Raw genomic sequence first — 13,462 nt, forward strand, 5'->3', positions numbered from 1 at the left:
ATCGATGCAAATGCATAGCTGCCAACCATCCATATTTGGTCGGGACCGTCCCGATATCGAGGCTGGTGATAGGCACCCAAAGGTGCAGTGGCCGCTTGCCCCACAGCTAAGTTTTTTTAGCTGAGGATATCTGTCTCCACCCCCCCCCCCCCCCCCCCCCCGTTTTACATTGCACGAATACAGTATACACAAAGGGCGATTCAGCTTGTCGTATTGATTGCGGTTATGAAACTGTCGTCTCCTCGTCGTTAGCTCATCATACAAATAAAGATATAGCACTTACGAGATGCTGGTCGCGCATCTGATCAGACGAATGTTGCCCAGGCAACCATCACATCGGATGATGACCACCGACGAAGAACGTCCAAGGTATCAGGTCAGCAAAAAGGAAAATCGACACATCCACATGGCACCCACACGTACACGTGCCACCCACCATGCACACACACACACACACACAAACACACACACACACACACAAACACACACACACACACACACACAAACGCATACACACACACACACACACACACAAACACACACACGCAGAATATAAGTGAGCCAGAGAATGAAGTATGGGTTGCTGACTATATTGGCCGACCACCTGGTTGATTTGGCGTAGTTATGAGAAGCCATGACCGGCAAAAACCTCGAATGAATGCGCCATTTGGTGCTGTGATCATGTAAGAATTGTGCTGTGGAACATGATTAGCGGATTGGACTAGTGATTCCAGGATTTCGGCATTAGAAATGCGGTCTCCGACGGCGAGACTCTATCACGTGTTTCAGGTACGGTTCGTACTGCTTACTAACTTCCCCTTTAAACACCTTTAAAGGGGAAGTTAAGGCAAAAATCAAAATTTCACCAGTTGTAGTCTTCGGGGTGCTGAGTCGAATGGTCTTGGTCCGAGGAAGCTGAGACGCTCCCTTCCTACTTGAATCCCAATCGAACTCGCGCACTTCCACCGAAACTGGGTGACTGCGCCCTACTAGATGGGGATTTGTATGCAAAATCTCACTAAAAGCGCCATTTCATTCTTATAAAAGCACGGATGACCGCGATTGGCCCATATGTTGTAGTCTTTCGGACGCTGACTCGACTGGTTTTGGTCCGAAAAGGCTGCGATGCAGCGTTCCTCCTTTATTCCCAATCGAACATGGTTGAACAAGTGGTCACGTGCTCCTGAGTACACCAGTCACCTCGTCACCGTGCCTGCAGGGTACAACTTACTAGCCTGTTTGACCTTTTTTGGGTGCAGTCCTGTCACTGGAGTTGAACTCGAGTTGAACCTTGGTGTGAAAGTTGTCACCTGCTGGTGCGGTGACCAGGTGATTTGGGCACCCAGGAGCACGTGACCGCTTGTTCAACCATGTTCGATTGGGAATAAAGGAGGAACGCTGCATCGCAGCCTTTTCGGACCAAAACCAGTCGACTCAGCGTCCAAAAGACTACAACATATGGGCCAATCGCGGTGATCCGTGCTTTTATAAGAACGAAATGGCGCTTTTAGTGACATTTTGCATACAAATCCCCATCTAGTAGGGCGCAGTCACCCAGTTTCGGTGGAAGTGCGCGAGTTCGATTGGGATTCAAGTAGGAAGGGAGCGTCTCAGCTTTCTCGGACCAAGACCATTCGACTCAGCACCCCGAAGACTACAACTGGTGAAATTTTGATTTTTGCCATAACTTCCCCTTTAAAACGAAGGACAGCGCACTGTGTAACATGGAATATTAGGTGCATTTAAATTTCGGTGTCGGGAACCAGTGTAACCTAGAATTAGGTGACCAGCAGCTTTCCCTTCGCGTGCAGTGCATACGCGAGTGCCTTTTAGGTGTCTGAGCTCTCTACCGAAATTACCGAAATCAACTTAAAGTTACGACGAAAACAACATGTTGATTATTATACAGTCAGACCTCGCTTATCCGGAAGAAAATCGCTGGTTACCGATTTATGATGATTATTTTAGTAAATTTTGTATAGGGCATTCCAGCACACGCTATGCATACATACAGTGTGTGCGTTCGCTTATCCGGTTCCCTCGCCCATCCGGAAATGTTTTGTGGAAAACGAATGTGTGCGGTTAAGCGAGGTCTGGCTGTACAGTACACGCAATCTGCATACATGTACATGTATCTGCTATGCTTATGCTGATGACTCACACAAGTTGACTGTCAGACCATGTACCAGGGAGTGCTATAATTATTATTACGGTATCATCTCGATTATAAGCACGGTCCTTTATTTGTTCAATGCTCCTCCGCCCCGTGCTATTAACCCATTGACAGCTGAGCCCGAATATATTCGGGATTCAGGATGACGTCAGGGCGCTGAGCCCGAATATACTCGGGCTGACAGGCTATCCTACCGTACTAAGCTCCGTGTTCCAGCGTAGGGTTGCAAGAGACCCAAGAGTCGAGCGGTACATTTCCTGCATTCAGTACGAGAGGATGCGGGTATGAATCCCGCTTGGATACTTTTTCTTCTTCTTTTTCGTCCGGTGATTCAACTCAAATTGGCGACTTTTTTGTATTTTACGCAATTTGGATGAACTTATGTGTCATATAGCATTTTGTTCCCCTTTCTAGGAACTATATCGAGTTGGTCAGCGTGATGATTATAGCCTTGGTCAACATTTCACAAGAGTTCAACAACCTAGTTGCTTAGACTATGAAGTTGTGGAGCTTTACATTGACCCTATTTTTAGCATTTTCTTCAGAGCCTCAGATGAAAGGCCCTGTAGCCCTCAATGGGTTAATGGAGACGTTCCTTTATTGGAGACTGTTCCATTATTATTTCAACCTCATTTCAGAGGCATGTTGCCATGCCAAATTCATGTCAGACACACACATTTCAGGGTTTTTTTCGCCAGTACTGCATTTTTAGAGATAATACGGTACATGCTTTTTACCAGGTACCGATAGACAGTGTGCTTATAATGGAGACTGAGCACTTTATTTTTTGAATGCTGCCCGAAGGTGTTCTATTATTGGAGACTGTGCTTATATTGGAGATAATGCGGTAGTTCGCCGCTCGCCTATATTCGACCTGGGAACGTATGTGAACACGTGCTGTGACTTTTTGCCGTCGGCGGACCCTACAGAAAGAGCATCCAGAGTTGCCCACTCAGTCTTGGAAGATTATGTACAGTCAACTTTTCTAATAACGACTGCGGATAGAACGACAATTCGCGAATAACGACAGAATTTCCATTCCCAGAGCAAAGTCCCATCCAACTGTAATACATATAATGAGACTTCGGGTATAACAACACTTTGCGAATAAGGACACTTTTTTTATGCCCCGCCGAGTACGAGTGTCGTTATGAGCGAAGTAAGTTGACTGTACTCTTGCAGGCAAACGATAGTACCGTCGTGGCCAAAGAAATCCGACCCGCGAGTCTAAAGTAAGTAGCGTTTCCTTTCCATTTAGATTACCTGTAGATCTACATCATGGACGGACGTTGGTCCAAAAACCGATCGAAGGACCGCAGCGGTCACACCAAGCCCTGGCGCTGTTTTCGGCTTCCGGGTCGGATTTCTTTGGCCACGACTGTCGATGCACATGCACGTAAAAACTAAAAACCCACAGCTACAACGAACGATGCTTGGTGCTCTGTGCCGTGTGCAAGATAGCTCCATGCGAACCGTTCGGAAGGAATATTGAGCACTCTACCGAGGCGGAGGACTCTCACTGTAAAAGCTAAGAACTAAAGTTCGCACACCCGCGTTACAACCGGCTGAAACAGATTTCCGTGACGTTATTCATTGTCGAATAATCGAAGGGTCTCACTCACCTGTCAGCTGGAGAAGGCACAAGGCCAGAACGAGAGCGATGCGAAGGAAAGCCATCTGTGCATGTGTGAAGAAGAAAAAGGAACAAACAACACCGAAGTCTGTCCTGGTCCGAAGGCTTCATTTCTCGTCTTCGTCTCCCTTTCCGCCATGCACAATCAAATGAGAGAGGAAGAGGTACGTACGTTTGGGAAGAGAAATAATCGCCCAAGCAAACAACCGAACGACCAATAGAGCAGAAAGAAACCGTTCTTGACGGTTCAACAACAACTTAGAGAATGTCTTGATCTCTTCCTTTGCGGTTGGCTTTAGGCAGCAATGGCGGGCGTATTTCGCATGTGCGCGGACGCGGTAGCGTTGGAGGATGACCATTGGTCGGAGAGCTAGAGCCGAGCTGCGAGGTCGGTCAACTCAGTGGTATATGCCGATAGGAGACAAATTTGGGGTCCCGAACTCGCGCCAAGCGCGAGCGGCACGCACGCGGTACGCCGCATCACGCGGTACGCCGCATCACGCGGTGTCGTCGCGGCGGCAGCGCGGCACTGTTGGTGTGAGATCGATCCGATCATCGGGAGTATTTTTTTTGCATTTCGGCAGGCTAGAGTACTCCAGTCTCTACTTCGTCTTGGGTGTGGGACGTGGGGCCGGGAAGCTGCCACACCAGGTTGTGCATCCGTCGCTCGACACCGGGTGAGTACTCGAGTACAGCTCGCGAGTATGAAACTGCAAGACAGTCTGCCTACAAGGATCCTTCTCCAGGACCAGGTCTCCATTGACCCAGCTCCTTCGCTTGAGCTTTTGCGCTCATGTTGCATTTTGAGCGTCAAAAATTAGTGTACCGCAGTTGGTTGACACTCCGTTGCCACATTGTTGCCACATTGTTGACACCTGTTGACATTTTGACTTCTGAAATGACTGAATGTACGTTTGACTCCCGTCCGATCCGGTCTGTGCATGCTGTGTGACTGCGCCTTGAAAGTCATCTCCCTTCCTCCCTCTCTTCCTCCCTTTCCTTACACAGTACACAGGAGAACCCCACGATAGGCGTCTGCGGCCTTTGCACAATCCTTTATATAAAAATCAATCAATCAATCAAAGCTTTGCCAACCCCACGATAGTATAGCGCTGTTCTGCAAGAAAATTCTTTCGGCAAAGTGAGCTTTTCCGAACAAACATGCCAAATCTTCGAGCACATTTTCGGCCTCGAGGCCTCGCTGAATCTTTCGCCGAATTTCGGAATACAAAACCTCCATAACGATAGTGTCGATTGCTGTGGTTGTGGTTGAACGTAGACCCTACGCCTAGGCTAGCTACGGAGCGGCATTGGTAGTGCGGGTCGAGCGTCGAGTCGTTTTACTCCGATCGATCTGATCGAAGTAAGTAAGTTTTGTACGGGAGCGCGCGACCTTTGTACCCCGCGGCCCGCGCGCATCGTTATAACGCGTCAACGGAACACAGCTGTACAACTACTTGTAACTAGTGAGCCCAGTACGGCTTGTAGGGGGCTTTCGTTTCGCTACCAGGTACAGTACCAGGTTCGGTCTCGATCTCGTTTCTAGCTCGGTACACTAGTACTGTCACTTGCGCCGTGGGACGGCGTTCTTTCTCTCTCCACTGCCCCTCTGGGCCCACGAGGCCCTTGTGGCAGTGGCTCGACAGGGCAGGGCAGGTGTGTGTATGGTGCATGGTGTGTGTGCTGGCATGTCTGTATAAACATGTTGGACAGGAATTTGTTCACTCACGACGTTCACGGAAAACCATGCCAGGTGTTGCTGGAACGTATGGAGTCGGCAAGCAAGGACCGCACTGCACATGGAGGCGGTGTTGCTGTATGGCTAAAAGCAGGTCTGTGCTTTCGTCACCTTGACACCGTGCCATGTCATGACTTTGAAGTCATCTGGCTTCTTATTGAAACGTGTGATCATCATAAAATTGTATTCTGCGCCCTCTACTGGTCTGGGAGCTCCAGTGAGTCAGATATCAGTCTTATTGAGTATCTTGAGGAGACCTTGCTCGCTGTCCGGCACCTCGGTGACTATGTTCTGATCACGGGTGACTTCAATGTCCACAACACCGCTTGGCTGGGCAGCACCAAGACCACTGTTGCTGGGGAAGCCTTAGAGGACTTGTGCGCCTCGCACTACCTCACCCCACTCTCCGAACCAACCCGCAAGAACAACACACTGGACTTAGTTATATCCGACCTCCCAGGTGCAGCATCTGTCACCACTGGTCCGCCGCTTGGACGCTCAGACCATGTCAATACCTTAACGGAGTTCAAGACCGTACGTCCCCGCAAGGAGCAACCGGCCCTAAGAATCGCCTGGCAGTATGCTAGAGCAGACTGGGGAAGGATGCGCACACATCTTAGCCGCATTAACTGGCCAACTGTCCTATCAAATGACCCTGACGCTGCTTGTGAAGCCCTCACAGGAATTGTGCGTGATGCCATGTCTCAGTTTATTCCCTCCAAGACCATTAAAGTAATGGCCACTGACCCGGTCTGGTGGACACCTGCCTGCCAACAAGCGGTGCACCTAAAGCAACAAGCCTGGAGAGTCTGGAGGCAAGACCCCGATAGCTTGCAACAGAAAGAAACCTTCCTGGCATCCGTTACACATTGTGTGCATGTTCTGCAACATGCCCAACAGCAATGCAAAGAGCGAGCTTCTAGAAAGCTGTCATCTGGCTCCTTGCAAGACAAGCAATGGTGGACAGCTATTAAGCGAGCTGCTGGTGTTAGCCGCCAAAGCGATATACCTGTCCTGGTCGACAGATCTGGACACGAGCACACCACTGCTAGGGAGAAAGCCGAGTGCTTTGTCCAATACTTTGCCATGAAGTGCAGCCTCGGCTCCAACGATTTCTCCGCCTCTGATCAGCTCCCTGCTATGCAACTTGATGCCGCGGCACCTCAGATCACAGCCATCCACTTTCGTCCAGCCAATGTCCGTCGTCAACTAGCGGCGCTAAATCCGCACAAGGCCACTGGCCCCGATGGCATATCAGCTAGAGTCCTCAAGGAATGCCACAGGGAGCTGGCAGAGCCTGCTGCTCGCTTGTTCTCTTGATGCTTCAGAGCAGGGGTCCAGCCAGCTCCCTGGAAACTAGCCCATGTGTCCCCCATACACAAGAAGTCCTCCAAGTCAATTGTTTCGAATTATCGACCTGTGTCTCTCCTCAGCATCCTGTCGAAAGTAATGGAGAGTATAGCCAACTCCCAGCTTGTCAACTTCTTGGAACGCCACCATCTGCTGAATACTCGTCAATACGGTTTTCGTTGTGGCACCGGAGCTGCAGACCTCCTGACTGTCCTCCCGTATGAGTGGGCCAATGCCATGGCAGAAGGTGGAGCTATGCAAGCAGTTGCCGTGGACATAGCGGGGGCTTTTGACAAAGTGTCTCATGCTGGCGTACTTTACAAGGCCCACCAGCTGGGGATAGGGGGTTCACTGTTCGCATGGCTTACCCACTACCTGCAATGTCGCACCATTAAAGCTGTTGTTCATGGCCAGAGCTCATCGGTGCACCCTATCCAGTCTGGCGTCCCACAAGGTAGTATCCTTGGACCTACATTGTTCCTCGTGTACGTAAACGACATTTCAAGCTGCTTGTCGCATGGCACAAACCTGAACACTTTTGCTGATGATACAACTTTGTACTCCCTCCCTGACCAAGCCTCGAATGCCTCACTACAACGCAGCCTAAATGAGCTTCATGCCTGGGGCAAGAGATGGAAGATTGCGTTTGAGCCATCAAAATCGCAAACTATCACTCTGTCGCACCAGCGGAAGGATACAGTGACTCCCCAACTGTCATTTGGCTTAATTCCTCTCCTACCAGATGAATCTGTGAAGGTGCTCGGAATGACGTTTGATTCTCTAAACTGAGCTACAGACTCCACCTTCGGCAAGTGGCATCACGTGCTAAGCAGCGGCTGGGCCTCCTGCGGAAGGCAGCACCCCTCCTCAGCCACGCGGGCAGGGTGACTGTCTCTCTCTCTCTCTCTCTCTCTCTCTCTCTCTCTCTCTCACTCTCTCTCTCTCACTCTCTCACTCTCTCTCTCTCTCTCTCTCTCTCTCTCTCTCTCTCTCTCTCTCTCTCTCTCTCTCTCTCTCTCTCTCTCTCTCTCCGCCATTCCTCTCGCCCCCCCCCTCCCATGGTGCTTGCTGTGTACGCCGGTCCCGAGACCCTTGGTCGGGGGAGTCCACTGCATCTCACCAGCGCAGCTCATTTAGCGCCTACACACCCATTGTTGTCTTTTTTGTTTCGTCTTCGTTTTGTCTCCCCTTCTTCCGTAGGTATGTGCAATGTGATAAAAGAAAAAGGAAAAAAGCACTTACAATAACTAATTACTTGCATGATGTCACAACAAAGAACGGTGCAGTGTTTGACCCTCATGTACTGTGAAACATGATGGTGATGGTACCTCACCTAAGCTATCCAGAAGCTAGAAAGAACATCAGGCCAACAGAATTGTACCAGAGGAAAGCATCTATTGCCCAAACTTCTTCATATGAAATGAACAATACCCTTCTCCAAAGAGACAACATGCAGATGAAGTGTATGGACAAATATATAAATAGGCCATTCAGTGAGGGCATGTAATGATCTCTACGTGAAGATCGAATAGACACATGCACGTCTGCAAGGAAAGCATTTGTTCATGGGTTAGCTTGCTGATTGAGTTCACATGGCCTACGTTCATACATGCCATCTCTCCTGAGAAATTTTCAGCCAAATATCAAAACATACGACATTATTTCGTTCGCTAATAGACCGATCCCCTTATTATACTGGGTTCGAGCACGGGGGCAACCTCACTCGCGATCGAGCTAGTTTTTGAACGTGACAGCATCTTTGACAGTGTGTTTCAGGTTTGTTTTGGAATGTCTTCTGCTTAGTTCAAGTAGTTTGCGATGGCTTCGAGCGGTGCTGAACCTCCTGCTGGTAGGAGCAGAGTCTCCGAGAGAGACATGGACTGTGATGCAGCTGTAGGATTTTTTCAAGGCGCTGGAGGGAACGATCTCGGGCCACAAACAGGAGTTACTCCAGAGGTGAGTTTTGTTGTTGAAATATTCGAATCGTGAATCGTGTTTTGAGATTTATTTTGTGCCTTGGCTTTAGCAGACCGTATTTCTTTCTCCTTGAGATCGGTGCTGAAGACAATAGTAACCTTTTTCTGGTCTGCCTTTTCCTCTCCAGAGCCATCTTCTATGAAGGTAACCGTGGTGCTGCCAAGTCACCAAGTCGCGATCGCGATCAGCAGCCCTGAAGTGGAAAAATCGATTTTCCAACGATCTGGTTGGACATCAGCCACTAAAGTACTTCTGATTTGCCTGTAGTGACAACAGCAGCCATCCTTGGACACCTTGCAAAGACAGGAAAAGCCACTGGTGGAAGCGACTGCTATGAGGTGACGATAGCAGTGCAGTGGTGATCGCTGTTTTGTCAAGTCGAAGGGCTAGCCAACCCAGAGGAAGCAAAAAAAACCGATGAGCAGTGCGTGGTATTTGTTGAGCGTGAAGAGCTAGAGGAGGACAGTGCAAACACATGGACGGAGTGGATGGTGTTTGAAGAACAGTGTGCTGTGTGCCGGCTGGTGGTCTTTGTCAGCATGTATTCGTGCTGCTTCTTGTGGTGGAACACTTCTCGCCCAGGAAGGCAGATTGCGTGCTCCCTGGCCCTCAGTCGGCAATGGGGCATTTGTTCCAGGAACATTACCCCAGAGCCAGTGATGAGTCGTACCTTTGAAAAGTTTGAAGCTTGCTGTTAATCGCAAGCGTAGCGCAGTGGATTGCTCCCTCTTCGAAGCACGAGGGCCAAAGCTTGCCGCTGTCTGCAGCAAAGTGTGTGTGCGGTTCTTTCGAACCTATGAATATACCCCCCCCCCCCCCCCTCTATCTCTTAGGAAGACTGCATGTTCAGAGTGAACTATTTTCTAGTATATTTAATGTGAGACGGGCTGTTTACGCCCAAGATGAAGATACAGTTTTTTTTTTCGTTTCTATACCTTCCTAATAAAATACATCGTGACAGAGCTTTCGGTCATACTCCGCTGTACTACATCCTCAACCCGCCACCACCATGCGCTCTTGGCCGAACTAATGCACGAAGCATAAACACACCAGCACAGCAAGGACACTTCCGTTGACAGATATTATTTACGCCTCTAGACAGCTGTTTCGTTTCTTCTAGCTCATTGTTAGAGGAGGATAGTAGCAGGATACTAATGATGAAATAATATAAGATGATACTAGTAGACGGTTTATGGTCCGATATTGATGATTGGAGATCTAAGAAAGCAATGACAGTGATTGCGAAATGGATAATATTATCATGATTATATGCCAGTCTGGTAATGCGTTGTAATAGTGAACAGTATTGAAATCATCACTGCATTCGATGCAAATATTGGTATACCTTTGGTTTCAGTATTGGAAAAAAAACCTGGTTGATTTGGTTGCATCTGCGACTGGCTACCGGGTGTTGTGACCGGCAATGTTACCATGGGAGAAAATAAGAGCGCAAGGATCTGTTGGGTCTTGTTGTGCTGTGCCGGTGCGAGAACCCTAAGTGCATGGCAAAATAGAGCTGCTTCATCCCCATTGCAGAATGTCTTGCGGTACATGGCATTGATGACTGAACATCTCGCCAGCTCACCCAGATGGGAATCATGCCCAAACGGAGGAACAAGACATCTTTCCAGCTCAGCTAGCTATATACCGTGAAACGGATGGTTAACTTGTGCCACGCATGCCAGCTTCTGTTCCATTCGGCCCAGGCTTAGACACATCAATGCCAATAGCAGCTGATCCTCCATTACATGCTCATTGGCGATTTACGGCCACCTCCAACTGTATCCGCCGTCCCTCAGCTTCCGTCTTCGCAGATCTGGCGCGGCGCATTACATTTTCTCAGCTAGGCTCAAAGAAGTCCCACAGAGCGGTCCAAACACCTGAAGGCAAACCAGTCAGAAACTGGAGCGGCTCAGAGTCTTTCTTTATGTTATTGTACGTAAGCTGTTTTTCGGCTTTCTTCACCCCAGTCCTCACATCGTCAAACTGCTCCACGAGACTCTGTACACGAGCTCTACTTGCTGCCAACTCCTGATGCAGATGCTGCACTTCCATTACAGGACCAAACTGCACTAAGCCAGGTTCCTTTCCAACTCAAAGTGCCGTTGCCTCTCAGCAAAATACTGGTTTGCGAGCATGGGGAGCTCGTGTTGCAGACGCTGCACTTCCATGACCGAACTGCACTAGGCTCAGCAAATACTGTTTTGCGATCATGGGGAGCAGGGCTTCCAGACTCCACTCTCTTGCGAAAAGCAAACCTGGTACCGTAGGACAGCTGTTTGGTTTCCTGGACTCATCCTGTCCTTGTAGAGCTGGGCAAAACGATTTCGATTTCGGGATCGAAATGATCGCTGCAACTCAAATATTCAGAGTGACCCTAAAACTACGTCCTTCCTCACGGGGAATAGCCTGGATCCGCTTGCTCCAGGCCGCAGTGGCTCCACACGAGGAAAGGAGTGAAATGACTTGTTGGCTTCGTCCTCCTGTTCTGACAGTGAGGAACGCAGCAATGTTCTGAGAAGGCATCCTGAAGTCGTAAAAAGGAAGACGTCTAAACAAAAACAAAACAGCTCAAATCAAAAGTCCTTGTGGCATTTTTTTGTAGACAGGCTTGCACTGCATGTAGATCTCGTGTGCTCTGCACTTCGCATGCGAGAAGTCACGCACAGTCGCGGTGAGGTTTATCGCGTGTGTGCAGCAGGATCCCACGCGACTGCGGAGTTGCCCCCTTGCTCGAACCCAGACAATAATAAGGGGATCGGTCTATTAGTATTACCGCTACCCGTCGTCTCACGTGGCTTCAGAATAGGTTACGAGAGATAGGAGAGTATCCAGCAGGCAGCGCATCCATCGTCAGGAAGTGGAAAGAGCAAACGGCATGGTCCTTGGTTGAGGCAAATGCTGAACGTTTGATTTGTCCCAACCAAGATTTCAGCACTTGGTTCGTCACGATTTTCGCTTGCCAGCTAACGTCTCCGCACTCCAGCTTTCTCCTGTCGGTGTCACGTCCCAGTACACAACGGAGAGGACTACTAATAAACAGTTCACGGCACTAACAGCATTGAACACAGCACTTCTTTCACTTCGTGAATACAGTAAGACAACTGAAAAAGGACACTGCAGTGATCGACCTTCTCTCTCACGGAGCTAAGCAGAGTGTGCGTCATCACCTGTAGTCGCCATGGAAACGCAATCAGAAAATCGGCGATATGGCAAGTAACAGTTAGTTAGTTTGCAATATCGTACGGAGGCGAGCTCGAGATATACCATCGGAACCGATATGGAAGGCCCTACAGACGTTGCCGTCTGGTTACAGGGAACCCTAAGTGCTCTTTACAGAGCGAAACAAAAACGGATAGATGCTCAACCTGACGTCAGTGACGACACGAGACAGGCAGAGAATTCCACCCATCAGGCATCAGCGCCAAGGAAAGAAATAGAGAACATGCCATATCTAGTGGTAGCAGCGGGCAAAGAAAGTGAAGAGAATGATTGCCCTCTAGTGCGCCTCTCGGTGCAAGTACCAGCCGACTGGAGGGTGAACATTGAGGAAAGAAGAGGACTTGTAAGCTTATGAATACAGCGGAAAACAAAAATAAAAAGCCTCAAGTTGAGACGAGATTCGAGGGAGTATAACTTAGCGTGCCGCAAAACAAAGACAGTCGGGGTACGGCGAGGGAGACCAAAAACCTTTTTCATGCTGAGATGACTTTTAAAACTCTCCACTAGCAAAACCTGTAACCCGATATTGTACTACTCCCTGCCTGTAACTAAAGACCAGCGTGACAAGCGACCACTTCGCCAGCTCTGTGAGCCATTTCTTCGTGCCCAGTTTTCGGACAGGCCTATTGCCAAGTCACCTGGTCAGTGGTCACGGTGCAGGCAGCATGCCGCCGGTAGCGGTGTAAATAGTACTAAAACAATGAATAATACTCAGTACTCAGTCTCTTCAGAGTTCAGTCTCTTGACTTGAGTGACTGTCACTTGACTCCATGATCCAGCTGCTAGTGGTGTGGTTGTGGTTGCTGAAAAAGCTTGTGGTGTTGACAGGTGAGTGTTGTCATAAACATCGTATGTGTGTGAGCTGTAGTGTTGACAGTTGAAGTTGAGTGTTGTCATGAACATAAATCATTATTACGTATGTGTGTGTGGATGACGTTAGAAGTGAAAATAATAATTATATTCTTTTTTAATGTTCAGTACTGCATGCAGTACGCGCAGTATGACCAGACATCTCAAGTTTTTTTGTCCTTGTTGGCGAACGACTCGTGCCAGTCTGAGTTCTACTGTTCGAGCTTGCCCTGACAATGACATACCCCCACCAGGGCCACCACCATGGCTAGGCTGCTGCACGTGCACCACATCATGTGCACATGGCTTTTACTTTTTAGTAAAAAATTAAAAAAATCAAAACCATGATTACCATGAAGGAGGGGTTCACATCGTGTATGGTACATGTACCAAGACGGCAACGTCTGCTGTAGGGCCTTCCCTATCAAAATAATAAATTCTACTACTACTACCATGATATTGTGTACCGGTACTAGTACTAGTAGTAGTAGTAGTAGTAGTAGTAGTAGTAGTAGTAGTA

The 13,462-nt window shown here is 48.8% G+C and overlaps 2 protein-coding genes and 1 long non-coding RNA gene across 4 annotated transcripts in view; 2 read left to right on the forward strand and 1 right to left on the reverse strand.

The window, feature by feature from the left end:
- The window catches only part of LOC135827618 (retinitis pigmentosa 1-like 1 protein), a 59,185-nt gene extending 55,111 nt beyond the window's left edge, over positions 1 to 4,074 (reverse strand). Inside the window, exons 1-3 of one of the 2 annotated variants that reach the window (XM_065340085.1) lie at positions 3,979 to 4,074; positions 3,796 to 3,850; positions 284 to 301 (exon numbers count right to left, since the gene is read on the reverse strand). In XM_065340085.1, the coding sequence (XP_065196157.1) occupies positions 284 to 301; positions 3,796 to 3,850 (73 nt within the window). In that variant the 5' untranslated portion in view covers positions 3,979 to 4,074. The remainder of the gene's footprint in view (positions 1 to 283; positions 302 to 3,795; positions 3,851 to 3,978) is intronic. The other variant, XM_065340084.1, reaches the window with a different exon arrangement.
- A 1,434-nt stretch (positions 4,075 to 5,508) lies between these two features.
- LOC135827136 (uncharacterized) lies at positions 5,509 to 6,864 on the forward strand. Its single transcript, XM_065339660.1, has one exon. It carries the CDS (start codon positions 5,509 to 5,511, stop codon positions 6,862 to 6,864), a length of 1,356 nt encoding a protein of 451 aa, XP_065195732.1.
- Positions 6,865 to 8,576: 1,712 nt separating this feature from the next.
- LOC135827451 (uncharacterized) lies at positions 8,577 to 10,221 on the forward strand. Its single transcript, XR_010555451.1, has 2 exons — positions 8,577 to 8,850; positions 8,999 to 10,221. It is a non-coding gene; the product is annotated as an uncharacterized LOC135827451 (long non-coding RNA).
- The last annotated feature ends 3,241 nt before the right edge of the window (positions 10,222 to 13,462 follow it).

Source organism: Sycon ciliatum, chromosome 11 (genome assembly GCF_964019385.1).
Source record: "Sycon ciliatum chromosome 11, ocSycCili1.1, whole genome shotgun sequence".
NCBI classification, from domain to species: domain Eukaryota; kingdom Metazoa; phylum Porifera; class Calcarea; order Leucosolenida; family Sycettidae; genus Sycon; species Sycon ciliatum.